The sequence below is a fragment of the Tauraco erythrolophus genome, chromosome 3 (genome assembly GCF_009769465.1).
Source record: "Tauraco erythrolophus isolate bTauEry1 chromosome 3, bTauEry1.pri, whole genome shotgun sequence".
Classification (NCBI taxonomy): domain Eukaryota; kingdom Metazoa; phylum Chordata; class Aves; order Musophagiformes; family Musophagidae; genus Tauraco; species Tauraco erythrolophus.
Genome location: NC_141467.1, coordinates 64431918 through 64453276, shown reverse-complemented (window position 1 = coordinate 64453276; position 21359 = coordinate 64431918). Strand labels below are relative to the sequence as shown.

Below are 21359 nucleotides of genomic sequence, written 5' to 3'. Positions count from 1 at the left end.
CTGTTTAGTTACAGCTTTATTTTCAAAAAGTTTTTCTGGTCATTTCAAATAGGCCTGATTTTTGCAGCTGTGCTGCCATTGCAGTTGTGAACACAACACTCCACGAATTCAATCCACAAATGCTTGCACAAATATCTTTCTGTCAGGAGTCTTCCAGTGTAATCAATGGATTGTCAACACAGTGTAATCAATGGATTGTCAAAGACCTACTTGTATTCCTAATGTTAAGCTTAAATACAAGTATACAGGAACTTAACATGTTGTGGGACTTACAGTGTAGCTCCTGGATGTTTTACAGTCCAGCTGTTAACTTTCAAATAAAACATTGTAGTATTAACTCAGTATGTTTAGTTCTGTTATTCTTGAACTAAATATGTGACCTTTTTAACTTCTCTTGTGCTATTGACCTTGTGCTATTGGTCTTGTGACCTTTTTAACGTCTCTTCATGCTGTTGCATGAAAATCTGATTAGAATATAAAATATGAAATATTTTTATTTAAGGTGACTCTGAGCTAATGCTAGAAGATGCTGTTGAACATTACACAGGTATAGTCCAAAGTCTTATATCTTTTTATTGAAGTTTTGTTGAATTTTGGCCCCAAACCAAGACAAAAAAAGCCCAAAACCTTGGAGCTTATAGATAGCATCAGTTTCTTAATGAGTTATTACATCTATATTTTTGTTTACATTCTGAAAAAATTCAAAGACCTACATGAATACTACTTTTCTGTGATGTCAGCCAAATGGACAGAATAGTGTTTTGAGAGTTAAATTTCCAGAGGAATGGATGTTTGTGTTTTAAATTGCATAGAAATGTTTCTGTGAATAAAAAATAATTTGAATTTACCAAAGATGTTGAAGTTAGTGTGATAAGTGTCAGGAAAACAGTAGTATCTTAAAAAAAATTTTCTTAAAAATACAAGCAAGCCATAACAAGTGGATTCCAAAATTCCACTGTAGAAGTTTGCTGCATATAGAAATGATTTATGAGTATTTCCATTCTGAATTGTAGGTAATTTGTAGATGAGTTCATGAGCTGTATAAGAAAAGCCTACTTATAGTGCTTTATCTTTTTTAAGTCTACCTTGTGATGCCAGAAAGTGATTGTATTCTTTTCACAGGATCTTTTAGAAATCTTCACCTTTATTGAACTCTTACTAACTTTAATATGGTATAAAATACTATAGTTTTGAATATCTTTTTTGTTCTGAATAAACTTGATGCTGTATTATTTGTGAGTATTTATTGTCTTAAAATTCCATGAATTTTCTTACTGATTTTTCTTTTTTTTTCTTTAAACAGAGGATAGAGTGCATGACAGTTATAATGAAGACTATGGTATGACAACTGCTATGTTTAATGAAATTACAGTATTAATGTCTTTCATTAATATGAAGGTGAAATTGCTTTGTCTTAAAATTGTCCGTGCTGTCACATTCTTTTGCAAGTTCTCAGTTAAGGTTTTGGGGTTTTTATGTTTAAATCCGCTGTGTATGTAAGCAATCATTTTTTATCACTGAAACAAGACTAGAGTATACATATAGGTTACATTCCCATATATGTCCTCTTTGTCATACATTGTGCATGTGTGGAATAAGAATAATAGAATTATAGAATGGTTTGGATTGCAAGGGACCTTAAAGATCATCTAGTTCCAGCCTCCCTGACATGGGCAGGGTCACCTTCCACTACACCAGGTTGCTCAAAGCCTCATCCAACTTGGCCTTGAACACTTCCATGGATGGGGCAGTCACAGCTTCTCTGGGCAACCTATTCCAGTGTTTCACCACCCTCAGAGTGAAGAAATTCTTCCTTAGATCTGATCAAAATGTACTCTCTTTCAGTTTAAAGCCATTTCCCCTTGTCCTATCACTATATACCGTTGCAAAACGTCTCTCTTTAGCTTTCTTGTAGGGTCCCTTTAGAATACTGGAAGACTGCTACTAGAAAGTCTCCCCAGGGCCTTCTCTTCTCCAGGCTGAAAAATCTCGACTCTCTCAGCCTGTCTTCATAGGAGAGGTGCTCCAGTGCTCAGATCATCTTTGTGGCCCTCCTCTGGACCTGCTGAACACAGTATTCCAGAACGTTGAAGAGTTTGCATGCCCTTTTTCTTATGAAACCCCAGCCACGTTAGTTGTTGTTCATTGCATCTGTTATAGCTCAGTATTAGCTTTTCATCTTGTCCAGAACTACCAGTTCTTTGGATATTACTCTGGTTTAGTTTGATTTGGTTTATGGTTTGCTAATGATTTCGGAGACCAAATCAAAAAGTGAATGAGAAGACGACTAGTGGTCACAGTCTTGAAACAAAGGTATGTGGTTGTGATTCTTTCTGTGACATCCTTTTGGGGACTACCGCGCTTCAGAAAAGTTAAACATGTCTTCAAAGCACTCTTGTTTATTTTCCATGTTTATGTAACCTGAGCAAAGGACAACAATTCTTCACTTCAAAATATTTGAGACCAAAAATCTTGAGGTTCAATCTCTGTCAATCAGGAGGGAAATTCTGACGTCCACCTTTGGGATAGAAGTCAAAATCCCATTGAGGGACTTTTGGTGGCCCAACAGAGTATTCAGCCCTTAGTCCATGTCTCTCAGTCTGCATGAAAGAACTGTGTGCGTCAGCTGTGACGCTCTTGACGAAATGTGTCAGCATCAATTGGACAGAAAAGCAAGAGACACCTAACTTTTTTCCTGGATTTATTGTTTAATCTCCTTTTCAGCAGATGCTTATTTTACAATCAGTTCCTAATTTAGAATCACTTCTCTTGCTTCTCGCACCTAGATATGAATGAGAAGCACAACTTTTAATCTGTGCTTTTCATGCTCCTTCATATGTTGTGGTGACATGAACAGAGAACGCTTCCATGGTCTCTGCCCTCGAGAAGTGTCATCTATACCTGCTTTTGGAGTAAGATGATCATGGAGTTTCTCAAAGTAATTTGCACTAGTTTTCCATAGAGTCAGCCCCCAAACCACCTTATATTCTGCAATCTCTTCTGGCCCTGGCACAATAGCAGTGAGTGAGTCTATTTTGTGAGTAGTTCATGTGCTTCGGCAAGCAGTGTTTTCATGTGCGATTGCTACTGTGTGCTACGATGAGAGTTTTAAATAGTGTCAGGTAAAACAGATTTAAGTGTTTTGTTTTTTTTTTCTAGTCTTTCTTTACTATTCCAAATCCTCTGATTAGGCTGATAAAGATAATAGGAGTTTTAATTCTTTTTCTCAAAAGGAAATTCCAAAGTAGATGATGATTGTCAAAAAATTATTATTCTTGGCTACTAAATTGCCAGGCTTTTTTACGCAGCAAATTATGCCTGTAGTTCAACATAATCCATGACAAACTGCTTTTCTCTTGATAAAAGTTCACCTTTTCATGGCAGAATTTTGCCTTGCTTCCAAATTCTCCCTTCTAGTTATGAGAGAAAGCACAGTGCTTCCTTTGTATATTTTAGAGGAATTTCATTTGAGAGCTCCAGCCTGGAGCGGTGTAGAAGAAAAAGACAAATCAGATGAGGCATTGAGTGTTCTTGACATTTGCAAGATGATAGGCTGCACCCACTTTGTGTGTCTAGCATATTGAAAGGAACCATTTCTTCATACCTTCTGTGGTTATTGCTAATGCTAAAAATACTTTAGTTGAAATAAGTGTATGTGCCCACAGTGAAGTGTGTAGATGGATTGATCGTTTAACTCAGAATACAGGAACTCACTTACTGTACATAGCTTTTGGTAGTTCTGTGAAGAGTTTTATATGGTTTGTAGCAGTGCAACTAGAGAAAGAAGGCAAGTTTGAGATCTTTCATTAAAATTGCAGAGTTCTGCATGTTTGTTGTTTTTTTTTAAGAATGTGCTGTAAGAACTTTTTTTTTTTTAAAGGGACAAAGGGGGAGCCAAGTGACTATTAGTGCCTTTTAAGATAAAACATTGGATAGTAGAAGGTTCTATTTTTAAAAAAATCTTATGGAAATAACCTTTTTCAGATGATGGTTAGTACTGTTAAGATAATAAAATTATCCGAAACCCTGAATGAACATTGGACTTCTTCAGTTGTAAAATTCACAATAAATGTATATTGAAATTTCAGACAATTAATGAGTAACATTTGTCTGTTTTCAGACAATATCTAAAGCAAAATAATGACTATTTTTAACATACTTCTTCAGAGTTATAAAAATTAGAGTGGCTATTTATTCAAAGATTAGGTATGTAGGTGAATTATAACAATTGTACTGAACAATAACTTTGTTTTCAGTGTTTCATCTATGTAGATAGAAATGCTTGAAATTTCAGCATAATGTTCGCATTTGGTATTTGTTTTATATGCAGAATTTCTACTACAAGCTCCAGTAAGAGTTCATATATCTATTCAGGCCCTAAAACTAGAGCAAGTATTTGAGTGCTTTGCATCTATCACTACAGAAATTACCTGGATGCTTAACAACGAAATTTTTAGGATACTCCATGCGTATCAACCACCCAGGAACTTTATTTTTCTTTCCTTTCAGAACCAAAACACGAAAAGCAGACTGAGACTCAAGATACAGGTACATACATACACATATATGTGTGTGTGTGTATATGTGCGTGGGTGAAGTGTGTGTACACTCCCATACACATCCCACCATATATATATATATTTATATATATGAAGCATATCAGAAAATCTTTTTTCATATGTAATTAAAGAGAAATACCTCTAAAATGAATGCTATTGGAATAGAAATTATATTCAAAATTAGAGAAATATTTTAGTAAACTTGGCATAAAAATAATTAACTTTATCTTACTATTTATATATAGTGAAATATGTAATCTGTGTGATCTTTAATTACAATATATTGCTGATTATGACAAATGTACATTACAGTCTATGTAGCTATAAAGTTAGGTTTTTGACTATGAACTGAGACACTTTCTTTTAATTTACCATCCTTGAGGATTCATCTTTAAGATCTCAAGTCACCTGAGGTCTCAAGTGGCAGAAAGTGGAGCATGTGAGGCTTTTTGTGGACATTTGGAACAGTATTTCAGCTTAGACACTCAACTTCCTGCCTGTTATAAGCCTTTCTTGTAACCTTGTAACCAGTGCTTAAGATCATTCAAAATTTACAGGCTGTCACTGCTAGCTCTGCTTTGATGCATATGTTTTGCTGGTACCTTTGTCTAATTAGCAGAATCAATTGAAAAATTGTTTGTCTGTAGTCCTCTTTCTGGATCCTGTATACTTTGTTGTCTTTAAATACCAGCTCTTTTGACAGTTACCTCAAACAGCTGATTGAAAGACACAATTGTTTAGTTTAGAATGAAGTCAAGAAATTCTCTACTGTAAATAAATTTTAAGTATCTGTTTTGCAGCTTTGTAATCATAGAATTAAGAGTACAGTCAAATGAGTTAAAAGGTGCCATGTTCAAATAAAATAATGTATTTTTCCGTAGAATCCATAATTTAAGTTGAACTTGCTCATTGTCCTTCAGGAATGAAAGTAGGACGCACTGAGGAACTGCATGTTTATCTAAATAAAAAGACTTTTAAAGTAGAAGTTTATAGATTTTTTTTTTATTTTTAGTATGTCTAGAAGATGGAGTTGATGTTGCAAAAGATGAAAGTGGGAGTACTAATTATACTTAGAAAGATTGAACAGTATTTTTAAAATTTCAATTTTTAAAGTTTCTGAGTCTTAATCAAAACAACATTTGTTCAGAAGGTACAATTCTGAAATACTTACCTAATGAATACAGCTGTTCTTTAGTGAAACAGAGAAGAAAATTCAAGAAGTAATTTTTTTTTTTTCCTTCTAACTCCTCAAAGTTCCTATTTGTTTATAATAGTTTACTGTTCGCAGTTAAACATATCTGTGTGCTAGCTATGTTCTTTTGTGTTGCATATAAGTTTCATCAGTTGGGGGCTTGAATTCATTATTGCTCTGAATTGAATGTTTTCTTAGCTGTTGAGGACCTTCCAGAGGAGGTAAATGAAGCCACAGAGCCAGGTATATATTTTTTAATTGTGATCATAAAGTATTTTATTGAAAAATATGCATTTTGAGATCTGATGTTAAAAAAAAAAACCAACTCATTATATATTTTTTTCTTTTTATGCTTTCTCTTATAGATGAAATTATTGAAGATTTTGGTATTGATAAGGAGCTGTCAGGTATGACTTTTTCTAGTTTGTGAAAGAAAAGATTTTTTTCTTCCATTATATTTGTTGATAAAATTAAAAAACAACAACAACAAAAACCAAAGAGAAATGTACTATCTAGAATCATAGAATGGTTTGGGTTGGAAGGGACCTCAAAGATCATCTGGTCCAACTCCACTGCCATGGACAAAGACATCATTCACTAGATCAGCTTGCTCAAAGCGCCATCCAGCCTGACTTGGAACACTTCCAATGGCGGGACATCCACAACTGCTCTGGACAACATGTTCCTGTGTCTCGCCACCCTCAGAGTGAAAAATTTCTTCCTTATATCTGATCTAAATCTCCCCTCTTTCAGTTTAAATCCATTTCCCCTTGTCGTGTCGCTATGGGCCTCAGTAAACTGTCTCTCTCCATCTCTCTTACAAGCCCCCTTTAAGTACTGAAAGGCTGCAGTAAAGTCTCCCTGGAGCCTTCTCCAGGCTGAACAGTGCCAACTCTTCCAGCCTTTCCTCATAGCAGAGTTGTTCCATCCCTCTGATCATTTTCATGGCTCTCTTCTGGACCCACTCCAACAGGTCCTTGTCTTTCCTGTGCTGAGGACTCCAGAGCTGAATGCAGTATTCCAGGTGGGGTCTCATGAGAGCAGAGTAGAGAGGCAGAATCACCTCCCTTGACCTGCTGGCCACGCTTCTTTGTTTGCGGCCCAGGATACGGTTGGCTTTCTGGGCTACAAGTGCACATTGCTGGCTTATGTCCAGCTTTTCATCCACCAGGATCCCCTCTCCTGTCAATCCAGTCATCCTCCAGTCTGTATTGATACTGGGGATTGCTCCGACCCAAGTGCAGGACCTTGTACTTGGCCTTGTTGAACCTTATGACATTCTTATGAAGTGCTTAGAGCTTCAATCTCAGGAATGGAATATGCTAATTTCTCACATTACTACTCAAAAAGATTAAGTTGTAAATTTTTATTTGTTGTGCTGGTGTCAGCTAGGTCAAACATAATGTGAAAATTTGCTTTAAAAAGTTAAAAATATCATTAAGCAAGATTTATTTTTTTTTTTCAGACATGATGTTAGTTCAGTAATCTAGAGCAAAGTGATCTAAGCAGTTTAGTCTGAGCGCAGTGTGTAGGACTTGATGCTGTATTTATTTAGGTTTTCCATTTGAAAAATGTTTCTCTAATATAATTAAATGGAAAAAAACATTGTTTCACATGAATAACAATTGTAACCAAAATCACTTTGAAGGGGCATAATAGCAATGGAAATAATTTACAAGGATAAGATAAAGTTTTGGACATGAAATACATTCAGTACCTTTTTTCTACTCTTAAACTACAGAACAACCAACTAGGTTAACTTAAGTCTGCCATTTTGTTTGATATTAATTTGATTGGGTGGCTGGTGGGGAATAAAAGCAAAATTGTGCACATACTGTGTGTAACTTTCAACACTTATTTTCTTTGTAACCATAGAAAGTAAGCATACAGAAGATGTTGTGGCCACTGAACCAGAGGAATCAGGTTTGTATATTATCTTTTGCATGTGTTTGCTATTTAAAAAAAAAAAGAGAATTATAAATATCATACTATAGAATTCAGTACTGCAATAAAAGTACATTCATAACTGTCTATGCAACTTTTTTCTTTTAAAAACAAACATAACTGTTGTTGGAATCTAGCATTTGGGTTTTTTAATGATAATATTTTAATGTCTAACAGAGGACTCTTCGGTTTTAGAAGCTGAGTGCTCCCACTTCAGAAAAACTTATAGCAATAAAAGTGGCCATATGAGGTCGTGTAAAGCTATGTTCTGTTTCCCACCAGCCAGTCAGTAGTGCATAATCAGGAAAGAGCATTATATGTAAGAAATAGAGTAAAATGTCTCCCCTGATTTAAGCACTTTATTTATGGGTTTCTCAAATCAGAAAATATATTCCCCTCTCTTCGATTCTTCTTATTATGAATTCTTTTCTGGTGAGCCTGACTCCCTCCATGCATGAATAGGAAGCTATGTCCAACCTTCAGTCTATTAGCAGTGATAAAACTTGGTGACATGTTTAATTTAAACATACATATGGAATTAAAAAGAACTAAATTTTGAAGTCGAATATTTCACAATTACAGCTGGGAACATAAGTACCTGAATGTTTTCTAAGCTAATACTGTAGTAACGTGAAATTGTGGGAGATTATTATAGTTTCAGAATTTTGAAGTATCATTTTTGAAACTATGCAATCCTGCAATTTACTCGTTGGTCTTCTTAAGTATTAATCTTTCCTCTGGAAAAATTCAGCTGAGAAAAATTTGCATCCCACTTCTGCAAAAGTGGTATAACAGAGCAGTCTTGATAGGGCATTGTTTTGAGCATCAGGGAAAAGAATGCAGCGTTTTGTGAATATTTAGAAAACTGTCCTTTTGAATTGTTTGTACACTTTTGATTTACAGAAATGCCTGTTCAAGCTGAGGATTACTCAAATGACGATCTAGTGGGTAAGTTAAGATTGATTGGTTTTTATTTCAAAAAAAAATGAAGCTATCGCTACATGGAGAGTTTGCAAATTACTTTGTGGAGAGGAATGAAGGGATATAATTTAAATTCATTTAAAGTTACTTCCTGGTTTTGAAGCAATAATTTTTATCTTGTACTAGATAAATGCTACTAATAGTTACTGCTTATACAGAAGCATTCCAGATAAAACTGTGCATAGTTTTAATTTACAACTTAATTTTTAATGATTTCAGACAGAGCTGGATACATTTGCAATAAAGGGAAATATAAACATTTCAGGTCTCAAAATATGCGCGTACTTCGTTTCTAGAGTAACTGATCATGGGTGGTGATGCTGTCACTTCTCTGTGTATCAGTCAGATCTATTGGAGTCTGACTTCGACATGTTCTTTGGTGGCTGATCTGGAAACAGGACTGTTGTGTCATGCCATCACATTTTTCTTAACTACTTTTAAGAAAAAGAGTGCTTCCAGCTCTTCCATCTGTTGCCTGACAGTAGTAAACATAGAGTTTACTCAGACCATTTTTGGAGTAGCTAAATGACTTCTAAATTTGAAGATTGCATGTTGTTAGATTTCATCTACTTTTTGGAGTTAATTATTACAAGTTTCTAGTTTGTTCTTCATAACAAAGCAGTTGTGTTGAGTGAAACACTGAGCTGTATCTCTGGGCAGTAAATCACAGAAGCTGCAATCCAGAAGCCCTGAAAGCAATATTTCTGTTTTGTTCTGATTAGCCTGAGCATCTTCTGAGTTAGTTAATCTTTGCAATACTCAGCTCTTAAGTGATATGGTGCCGAGGTAGTTCTGTAAGGTTTTGTTTTTCTTTGTGGGAGGAGACTTGTATTTCATTCTTGGCCATGCCAAAAGTAGCCAGAGAAGTGAAAAACCATAGGAGGCCTTTGTGGTTGCCCAGTATGAATTGGAGGCATGGTTTAGTTCGTGTTTTAATTTACATGTTACCTTAACTGAGGTGATTTAAAATGCTGGTATCAACACGTAACTGTATTGTCTGTGAAGTCTTTCTAATGTGTTTATCACAACAGCCACATGATATGTTGAAATGTTTGAAGCCATAGGTTTTCATTAATAGATGCCTTATCTAAAAATATTTTGTTTCATAATGAATGTGAAATTTTTAACTAAAGCTTATAATCAGTGCAGGAACAAGCAGTAATTACCTTTGACAGCATAGGCAAGAAGTTCAGCAAAGGTAGTGTTAAGTTGGTTTGTTGTGCTTTAAGTTGGAATTAGGAAAGTTATTTTCTCTCAGAAAATGTTGCTTCTTAAAGTTAAAAGGCCTTTACAGGACTATTGCAAAATTTTGACAGTGGATAATTACACTGCACAGTGTCAATTGTATTGATATAAGGATATTGAGATGATCTCTTGACTTACATATACAATCTTAAAACTTGAATTCAGAATCCAAGAACTCGAAATCTTTAATTTTTGTTTTCGTGGACCATATTTCTATTGCTATTTATACTGTAATTTATGGCTTAGTCTTGCAGAAATAAATTAAATTCCTACCTTCACCTCTCTAAAAAATAATCTTTAGTGTACTGTACAGTAGTGGGTAGTTTTCCAAATATTCTGTTTAGAATCACAGAATCATTTAGGTTGCATAAGACCTTTAAGATCATTGTCCAACCATAAACGTAACACTGCCAGGTCCACTGCTAAACCATCTCCCTAAGCACCACATCTTTTAAATACCTTCAGGCATGATGACTTAGTGACTTCCCTGAACAGCCTGTTCCAATGCTTGACAGCCCTTTTGCTGAAGAAATTTTTCATAATATCCAATATAAACCTCCCCTGACCCAACTTGAGGCCATTTCCTCTTGTCCTATCACTTGTTGCTTGGGAGAAGAGAGCAACACCCACCTCGCTACAACCTCCTTTCAGGTAGTTGTAGAGACCAATAAAGTCTCCCCTGAGCCTCATTTTCTCCAGGCTGAACAACCCCAGTTCCCTCAGCCGCTCCCCATAAGACTTGTGCTCTAGACCCTTCACCAGCTTTGTTGCCCTTCTTTGGACACACTCCAGCACCTCAATGTCTTTCTTGTAGTGGGAGGCCTGAAACTGAACACAGTATTCGAGGTGCAGCCTCACCAGTGCCAAATACAGGGGAACAGTCACTCCTTTAATTGCAGGTGGACTTTCAAATGTGATGATGGAATTGAACCCAATTGTCCACTCTCCTTTTATTGTATTGTGATATGAATAGCGTCCTTACTGGTTTCGAACACTGTTAGAATCAATAATAACTTGTTTTCATAGAATCATAGAATGGTTAGGGTTGGAAGGGACCTCAAAGATCATCTAGTTCCAACCCCCCTGCCATAGGCAGGGAAACCCTCTACTACACCACGTTGACCAAAGCATCATCCAAATTGGCCTTGAACGCGTCCAGGGATGGGGCATCTACACCTTCTTTAGGCAACCCGTTCCAGTACCTCACCACCCTCAATGTAAAAAATTTCTTCCTTAGACCTAACCTAAATCTCCCCTCTTTCAGTTTAAATCCATTGCCCCTTGTCCTATCACTACACGCCCTTGTAAAAAGTCCCTCTCCAGCTTTTCTGTAGGCCCCCCTCAGGTACTGGAAGACTGCTATAAGATCACCCTGGAGCCTTCTCTTCTCCAGGCTGAACAGCCCCAACTCTCTCGGCCTGTCTTCATAGCAGAGGTGTTCCAGCCCTCGAATGATCTTTGTGGCCCTCCTCTGGACTTGCTTCAGCAGCTCCATGGCCTTGTTGTGTTGGGGACTCCAGAGCTGAATGCAGTATTCCAGGTGGGGTCTCACGAGAGCAGAGTAGAGGGGGCAGAATCACTTCCTTCGACCTGCTGGCCACGCTTCTTTGGATGCAGCCCAGGATACGTTTGGCTTTCTGGACTGCCAGCACACATTGCCGGCTCATGTTGAGCTTCTCATCCACCAGCACTCCCAAGTCCTTTTCCTCAAGGCTGCTCTCAATCCATTCTCTGCCAAGCCTGTACTTGTGCTTGGGATTGCCCCAACTCACGTGCAGGACCTTGCACTTGGCCTTGTTGAACTTCATGGGGTTCGTACAGGCCCACCTCTCCAGCCTTTCAAGGTCCCTCTGGATGGCATCCCTTCCCTCCAGCATGTCCACAACACCACACAACTTGGTGTCATCTGCAAACTTGCTCAGGGTGCACTTGATCCCACTGCCCATGTCACCAACTAAGATGTTAAATAGCACTGGTCCCAGCACTGACCCCTGAGGACCACCGCTTGTCACTGGCCTCCACGTGGACATTGAACCGTTGACCACAACTCTTTGAGTGCGACCATCCAGCCAATTCCTTATCCACCGAGTGGTCCGTCCATCAAAACCATGTCTTTCCAGTTTAGAGACAAGGATGTCGTGTGGGACAGTATCAAATGCTTTGGATAAGTCCAGGTAGATGATGTCGGTTGCTCCTCCCTTTTCCACCAGCGCTGTAACCCCGTTGTAAAAGGCCACCAAATTAGTCAGGCAGGATTTGCCCTGAGTGAAGCCATGTTGGCTGTCACCAATCACCTCCTTATTTTCTATATGCCTTAGCATAGTCACCAGGAGGATCTGCTCCATGATCATGCTGGGCACAGAGGTGATACTGACTGGCCTGTAGTTCCCTGGGTCGTCTTTTTTTCCCTTTTTAAAGATGGGGGCTATGTTTCTACTTTTCCAGTCAATGGGAACTTCACCAGGTTGCCACGACTTGTCAAATATAATGGATAGTGGCTTGGCAACTTCATCAGCCAGTTCCCTCAGGACCCGCGGATGCACCTGATCAGGTCCCATGGACTTGTGCACCTTCAGGTTCTTTAGATGGTCTCGGACCTGATGTTATCCTACAGTGGGAGATTTTCCTCTGAAATAGTATGTATTTCTGATTATTTCAAAAGATTTTCTTAGATTTATTGTTGTTACCTTCCATTGTTTTCAGAACCAGTGTAACGCATTTTTTAAACCACGAGATCAGCTTCAAGGGTGTGTTAGCTCTGTCCTGGTATGTCTTGTGGAAATAGATAATAATAGCAGCACCGAAAGAAGTGAATATTTTCTTTTTCCTGTCATAGGGAAAAAGTGAGAGAATCAATCAAAACCTATTTATTAATTTATTAAACACACCAGTAACTATTAGAAATAGTACCATGTATGTAATTCTTCCTTTAGGAAGTAGAAAATTAAAATAATTTCATCAGCACAAAATCTGCAACAGTGTACCAGCATACTCAGGAATCTGCAGTAATTTGTGTAGTTATGTGTGAACCACTTTGAAGGCAGAAGAGTCGTTGTTTATCAGTTTTTATAAAAAGCTTATTGTGTCAGCACATAAAGTAGAATCCAAATAGCATCTCTGAAAATTTAGAAAAGAAGCGGAAATTGATTAAACTACTGACCAGGAATAAAAATTTTATTACTATTAAATTACTGTTTTTTCCTCCTACTAAGTATTTTTACCTGCCTTTTTTGGATGTGAAAATTTTTTTGGAGGCAACATTTTTCTCATATTTTCCTCTTAGAATATGAAATTCATATTTACCAATTTATTTTTTTCTATTTGTGATGGAGAATTCAGTATGGGGGGGTTTTGTTGTCAAAAGTCTCTTCTCCTTTGTTCATGTGATTTAATTTTATCAGGTATTCAAAGCTAGTATTTCCTGTTATTTCAGCAATAATAATATGAAGTTCATTGTACTAGACACAGTCGAGAACTCTCTTATAGGTGGAGAACACCTATATACACATACACACTCTTTACATATATGAAAGATGTATCTAGGTAATAACGTAAATATGTAAAATAACGTAAATATGTAAAACGTAACTTCAGGTAGTGTAAAAGATATTCAGAAACATCACTATAGAGTCCTTCTTCTCAGGTACTATAAATTCATGCAACTTCTTTTGAAGCATGGTGGCACCAGTTTATATCAGGTTAGGAGCAGTTGTTTGATTTTTATCTGAAACATGGGAACTTATTTGTTTTGGAAAGGAAACAGGAAATAGTTCAGAGGATTAATTTAACTGTGAGAACCATTCTCATATTGTCAATGAAGAGGTTGAGCGTGGAGTTTGAATATGCTGGAGTACAAGTCAAAAGTTTTTTGCTGACTTCAGGGCATGTCACAAAAAAGATAATTCTAGGCAACTGCATGTTTAGATATCTCTGTATACTCTTTTCCAATTCTTTTAAGTTTACTTCTAAAATTATTACCAATGCTACTTTCCAGCAGTAAGCTATTTTAACTACAGTTATAGTCTGGTTTTGTTAACTAATGCACTAGAGTGGTACGATAGGCCAACTTGAAATATTACCAATTTAGGATTTTTTGCTAATCCTGTATTAGTTATACTAATACGTAAATTGCAGTAGTTGTGATTGAGTGGGACTTGATGGAGACATATTACAGTTTTTTGGGATACCTTTACTGGTATTTGGGTTTTGATACCTCTTGTATATGTTCAGATTTAAAATATCTAAGGGTTGTTTTCCCCTCCCACCCCTTTCATCCTGTATCCTTGACATTTTTATAACCTTGCGTTTAGTTTACCAACTGCTGAAATCCCTTATGTGTAGAGAAGTTTCCGCTTTACAACTTTGACCCTTCCTCATTCCCTGGCTCCTCTTTTCCAATTGTACATGCCCTTGACTTAAAAAAAAAAAAAAAGGAGAAATTGTTTTAATGTATTTGTGACATGGCCTAGATTTCCTTTACAAGGTAAATGAAGTGCCATATGCTGAAAGAAAAATTACTGCTTCAATAAATAAAGTTCACATTTCCCACCTTATACAGCAACTTTGTGTATATTCAGCATGATAGCTCCTAGTAATTATAGCTTTCTCAAATTAACTAGTCTGATACAAAGTTGCATTTTTTTAGCATTTAACATTTTTTTTTTATTATTATAGAGTAAGTTGTGTTTTGGTTGGTCCTTTAATATAGATTTCCCCTTATTTTTTCAGATACTTAAAGCTTCAAAAGAAAAGTCCCTACATCAGGAGGACCAGCCCTAACCATACGCTACAAAAGGGGAGCAGATGGTTGTAATAGATCTTATGATGTAATTACCAAGCAGTTCAGGGTTTGGGGAGCGAACACTAAGATATTGTAAATGGGTTGTAGCCAACTGTCATTTTAGTAAGCTTTTTTTTAACACTTGGATGTTTAATTTACATTCCTGTCTGGTTTTGGTTTGTTTTTTGGTTGTTTTTTTTTTTGGTCAAGTTTAGTGAATTCATTATTTTTCTTCTGTGTTTCTGACAGAGTTGCAACTTTGAGCTGCATTTCATATGTGCTGTTCAAGCAATTGTTTATATTGTATTTATAATGTAGCAGCAAGTACATTTTTTCAGATTTTAATATATATCTTTTGTTGTGGATTCATGCAGTATGTACAGAGCAGTTTGGTCAAATGAAACATAATATTATGAATTTTTAAATGTTTTATAACTGCTGATATAGCATACAGCCTAACTGCATTGTATTGAAAACATTAACCAGGTGCACACTATGCTGTGAAGTTTGACTTCTGTCCCTTTGCACTGATGTTATGTCAACAGTTACGCTACATGAATTTCAGGCGATTTTTAAAATACTCTAACAAGATACAAACTGTGTGCATTAGTTCATACTAGTAAAAGGGCAGTTTACTAAATGACTTTTTTCAGGGACCCTTTATGTGTGAATTAGAACTTTTTATTTATGCACATTTGATTTTTAAAGCAAAAATTTCTAGATACTACATAAATAGCCTGGCAGGGAGTCAGTGTAAATTGCAACAAAACTGAGTTACCGGAATCAGGTTGAGTTCAGAAAAATTCTTCTCATTTTTCTACCAATATAATAATCACAAAGCTGAGTTTAGTAAGATTTATTTTCAGTGAATTATTAGAAAGGTCAGATTTGCATAAATACTTGACTTGTAAATTTTATTTATTAGAAAAAAAAAGCTTTGGAAATTCGACCTTAAGAAAAATAGGGTGTCAAAATTTAAGACCTGCAGTCATAAATGATCTTGTAAATGGTACGTCTGAAATTTAGACTTCAGGTGATTTAGAATTTTAATATTACAGGTGTACTTTTTACCTGTTCTGTGCTGCTGTTCCACAATTACTAAGACATATTTTATTATTTGGCGTTTTGCATGTGTTCCTTTTTGGCTCAGGAATAATTGCCATGATTTTAGGAAATTGCCAAGCCTGATATGGGAGCTTAGAAGAAATGAAATAAGGTAAATTTTTAAGAAGAAAAATCAGTTTGGTAACCCTAACAGTGGTTGCCTTTGGAAATTTGTGTAACACTATTTTGAAGTCAGGTTTTTAGTTGCTTACATTTATAGTGAAAGGGGCATCATATATGCTTGCCTCTTTTGTTTGGGATTTCAGTAAGACTCCACATAAGTGAGTGTTACATCTGATCAACAAACACAGATGATGTCCCAAAGTGATTTCTTTAGACTTTTCAGGAAAGCAATAATACTCTTAGACTGTGATGTGATTTGGGATGGGATATTCTAGTAAAATTACTTGTGATTGTGAATTGCAGAGCAATAATTTTTACAAAGCCATATTTTGTGAGGAAGCTTGGGAATAATTTTAGAATGGTGAACGGAGGACTTTTTATATAACATTGGCAGCCTATTTGTAGAGTTATGGAACTGTGAGAGTATATTATGCTGTGATCAAATTTTAAGTATTTTGTAACTGGGTATGTGGTTTTACGTGCTTCATGTTTACAAAAATATGCCAAGCTGAGCAAGGTCAAGAGGACTATTAAAAAAATGTGTATTTAATCTGTTTTAATGTTTGGCTGCAATAAAACACAGAAGAATATCTTTGTCTTTCTAGTGTCATTATTTTTTCCAAAATGTGGTAGATACTAACTATTGGAATAAATATTTGCCTCAGCCACTAATTCATGTTATTATTTTTCAAAGTAATAATTTTGAATGTTTAAAATTATATTTGAAAATATTAATTGCAAGGAGCAAGAAATATAGCAAGTAGAAGTAATTTTTATTTCTGGGTGATATTATGTGAAGGAAATGGGCATTACTCTAAGATCCGTTACTTCTGTAATTGTGTTGTGTTTCTTCTTTTGCATTATTAGCTATTTTGCAATTTGCCCATGATACATAATTTCTATTTGTAACTTAAAGTGGATGAATTATCAGTCTTTAACGAAGCTGAATGTGTGTGGGAAGTATGATGCCTACATTTCTTAAGAGAAATACTCCAGGTTATGGTCCATAGTTTAAATCAGAACTCTGGCAAGGACGTTGTGTGTGTGCAGTTCCCTGTTTGAAAACAAAAATCTTCCTTGACCTTTTCAGTATTCTAACAGCTCCATATTTTTATGGTGAAATATTGCTGAATAAATAACTATGGTTTAAGGAAAAAGTCAAAAGATTATCTGTCTTTATATTTTCACATTGCTGCATTGTTCTTGCTATATCAGTGAATCTATGAAGTCTTAGATTCAGTTGCTTTTTTGGAAATCACAGGAAGAAATACCAATAAGGAAAGCAAGATTTAAATAAAAATAGGATATTGAAGTTTTAATATCAAAAATTTATTACAATTCTAAGTGACTTTTTCCACTTGCTCAGTAGTTGAAAAGGTATGATATCATGACACTATTCTTTCTACAAGTAAAGAAAATGAATAAGGTCGGATATTGGAAACATAATGAAAGATGTCATGTTTTACTGAATGTCATTGTGGAATTTCATGTGTTTCAAAAATTACACATCTGTAAATAAATTGTATTGTACATTTATATTTTTGATGTGGATTCATGTAAAATCTACCAGGTATGAAATACGTTTTAGTTGTGACTTGAGTCATTGTCACATGCACTCACAAATAGTTAGACATATTGTAGTATGAAAATAAATATATTCTTTATAGTAGAAACTTTCTTGGGAATACCTGGTGCACACATTACACAGTGGTAGAAGTTCTAGCCCACAGAGATTGGATAAAACAGTTTTGTCTATGATTTTGATCTAGGTTTGTTTTGCTGGAAACAGAAAGAAATTGAATAAAGGATGAGAGTGGTTTCAAGAGCTAAGAAAAATGTTTTATTTGAGCTATGATTGGTTTAAGTTGATAACAAAATAGTCTCAAGATTTACTATCATATCCCTGTCTTTGAGACAGCACGTTTTCAAACCTTTGTCAGAAATAATTAAAACCATTTGCACCATCAAAGTAAGCTAGGGGTTAGTGTGGAAGGAACAAAGCAGTATGTGCTGAATATGATGCTGAAGTGAGTCCTTAGTTAAGTATGGTAAGAGCAGAGGGAAACAAGATCTTCAGAGCTAACAAGGTCAAGTTGTGATGAATTTCAAGAGCAGCAACCTAGCAGGAGTATCTAAATATCATTGGTGAGGATTTAGTGAAATAAATGGCAGCTAATTTGGCAGAATATAGGTTGAGAAAACTCTGAGAGAGAATTTGGAGAATTGATCCTAGTGCATAAAAGAGTTTACAGAACTGTAGGTTATATGTAGCATGAGCCTCAGCAATAAAGAAATGTGACTCTTGACAAGAAATGGGAGATAGGAGCAGGCTTTAGCATGATGAGATCGTAACTTGTTCTTCCTGTGTTGGAAAAGATGTTGCAGAAATAATAGGAATATCCAAGATGGGTGGAAGAGGGTCAGTGATTGAGTTAGAGAAAAGAGGTCAGGTGAGAATATCAGTGTTGCTGATAATGGAAAAGATACGGTGGGAAATGGTGTGCTGTGCCATGGTTTACTGTCCTGTAATGAGTTGTTCACGTGCTTTGAGTTCGTAAAAGTAAAAGAAATATGAGTATATAAGCTGTAGTGTCTCAACTGGAACTGTGTTATTGCTCTTTTTAAACTACAGTATTTCTGATGACATAGAGATGGACATAACTTTTTTTTATTGTGTGGTAGATGAAAAAAAAAAAAAGCCAGTATTTTAGCTAGTACTGAATCATAGAAACATAGAATGGCATAGGCTGGAAAGGACCTTAGAGATCATCTAATCCAACCTCCCTGTCATGGGCAGGGACGCCTCTCAACTAGATGAGGCTACTCAAGGCTCCGTCCAACTTGGCCTTGAACACCTCCAGGGAGGGGACATCCACAACCTCGCTGGGCAATTTATTCCAAAGTCTCACCACCCTTGTACTGAAGAATTTCTTCCTAAGATCTAGTCTAACTCTGTTCTCCTTCAACTTAAACCCATTTCCCCTTGTCCTACCAGTGGACACTCTTGTAAAAAGTCTCTCCCCAGCCTTCCTGTAACAATGCTTTTGTTAATATACTGTTATAATATTGCTTCTCCAAGTTATCCCATAGCACGTATCTGTCTCTCTATAGATCTTTTTGTAATTTCTTTCAACTTAATTGACTATCTGGATTTTATAATGTAATTGAAGAGGTGAATGACTTTCAATGTGACCATATTTATTTAATTTACTATATAATCAAGTTAATACTCATTCTGCCTTGTGCTGAATATAAAAATCGGACTCGTGCTGTCTGCATGTTCAGTAGTAGCAGTTGTCAGCTTGTAGTAAAGAGTGGAATTACAAATATAAGTTTCATGTTTGTGCATAAGCCAGTTTCTCCATGAAAAATGAAATGGTTTCCAGCATTTTCACACGGTGTATTTTATTCACAATATAATGCTTCTGAGCAGTCAGTTTCAAAAACTGTAAAGATTGAGTGTTATGACAAGATGTCTCTAGTTGACTTAGAAATTAAAATAAAAGTTTTTTCTATATATAAGAATACATCAAAATTAAAGAGTATAAGTTAGAGAGAAAAATAACTGTAACTAAAAAGCCAACTGATGTCTCCTTTTAGTATTCTCTGCTAAGTTTATTGGAAGGAAATATTGGAAGCTTATTGGGACAAGATTGGAAACAGAATGATAATGTTAGAAAGGTGAGGCAAGATGCTTTAAATGTTGTAGAGAAGGGCAGGATCAAAGCCCGTCTATGTATGTACTGCTTTCATGATACACACATAGATGATTTTGTACAGTCTGTCTTCTGCTACAGACTGTCTGGTGCTTATTTAACATTTACCTGTGCATTCAGGTGTTTACAAAATATCTGGGTTAAATTATTTTAAAAGCAGAAGTAAGACAAAAGCTTCCAAGGGCCCAAGTCGCTTCTGAAAATGAGACCTATTTTCCCAATTTATTTAAATGATTTTTACATTTTAATCAAAAATATATATTAAGTTAGTGTTCCCAAGAGTTTTTAATTAGTGAACGCTTTTTTGCTTACATTGTAAATGTGCATCACTAAAATCTACCAGATATCTGAAGGAGAAAGTGTATGAAATGTTTGTGATAGAAGCAATTATGTGATATTTGAAGCATCTGTGGAGAAAGGCCTTTTATATAACTATAGTTCAGACAGTAATCTGTGATTCTTTAAAAAAAGAAACCGAAAAGTCCTGTTGGACAAATCATATTTTGAATGTCAGCTATAATTTTATTGTAAATCTTTCTTATCATAAACTGTTAACATAAATTTATTTCAATGAAATTATATTTTTAATATTCTAGGAAAAAATGAAAAAGAAACTGAACAAGACAAAGCAGAAAAAGGTAAGTCTGAAAGTAATGTTATGTTCTTCCGAAGTTCAAAAGCATGCTTTCTGGGAGGACTCATTGAAATCAGATTAAATACTAGTGAAGCTTAGCTCCTATACATAATATATAGATAAATTGGAGTTAAATAAGCATCCAGAGTGCATCTACTTTTGTAAGTAAACGCACAGTTGTTTTCAAAGCTGACACCAATGTATTCCCCTCTTATGTGCTCACAGGCAGCTGTTAAAAACTTCTGCAGTTTCAGGAGTAAAAAGCTTCGATGCTGTGCTCCTAGTTTAGCACTCTGGAGGTCACAGCTTCACCAGCCTCCTCGGGCGTCAGTGGGCGAGAGGCAACCTGGGCTGCCTCAGCCCAAAAGCTGAGCTCAGCACTGTCTGCTGTGCTCGGCGTGGGGAGATGGCTGGAACTGTGTTGTGCACGGTCTGATCTAATACACCTTCTCCGAGGACCATAGAAGCAACCTGTGGATGCTCCAGTGTACTGCCACATCATGTAATTCAAGTAATTTAGGTCAACCAGTAAAACAGATAAAATTAAATCGTAAGTCTAAACAGATGCAGCTGTGGTGTAGGGTGGTTATGTCCATCCTCGCCTATCCATCCTGTCACAGCAGAAGATACCATCTGGGAGCACTGGTAGCTACTTTAGAAAGACCAGGTGGCACTAAAATCAGTCCTCATCAACTCGATGTTTACCCAGTAATGGTTTCTGTCTGGTTTGGGTTAGGTAAAAACACACAGAGGCAGGTTTGGTGGAAAAGGAGTGGGTGGTACAAAGAGCACCATGAACCTGTTCTCCCTCTGCTGACGTTGGTGCTGGCCCCATACATTCCCTGTTGCTGCATGAAGCTCGCACAACCTGCGCCACTGGGATCAAGATTTTTATCTGACTTTAGCTACATCATTGCAACTGGTGATACACAAAAGTCTTAGGGCCTGTAGGTTTCATAGGAGTGTAGTTCTCCAAGTCCAAAACTGCTGCATAACACCACGCTGAACTAAATGTATAAGTGCTAGAATATTAGCGTGTACTTTCATACAGAAAATCAATGAAGAAATTTATTTCTGGCCT

The 21359-nt window shown here is 36.2% G+C and overlaps 1 protein-coding gene across 1 annotated transcript in view; it reads left to right on the top strand.

The window, feature by feature from the left end:
• Positions 1-21359, top strand: part of ASPH (aspartate beta-hydroxylase) — a 107327-nt gene that overhangs the window by 34157 nt on the left and 51811 nt on the right. The window contains exons 9-16 of the mRNA XM_086609352.1: positions 503-547; positions 1304-1339; positions 4510-4548; positions 5950-5994; positions 6132-6158; positions 7627-7674; positions 8599-8643; positions 20241-20282. Of these exons, the coding sequence (XP_086465478.1) occupies positions 503-547; positions 1304-1339; positions 4510-4548; positions 5950-5994; positions 6132-6158; positions 7627-7674; positions 8599-8643; positions 20241-20282 (327 nt within the window). The remainder of the gene's footprint in view (positions 1-502; positions 548-1303; positions 1340-4509; positions 4549-5949; positions 5995-6131; positions 6159-7626; positions 7675-8598; positions 8644-20240; positions 20283-21359) is intronic.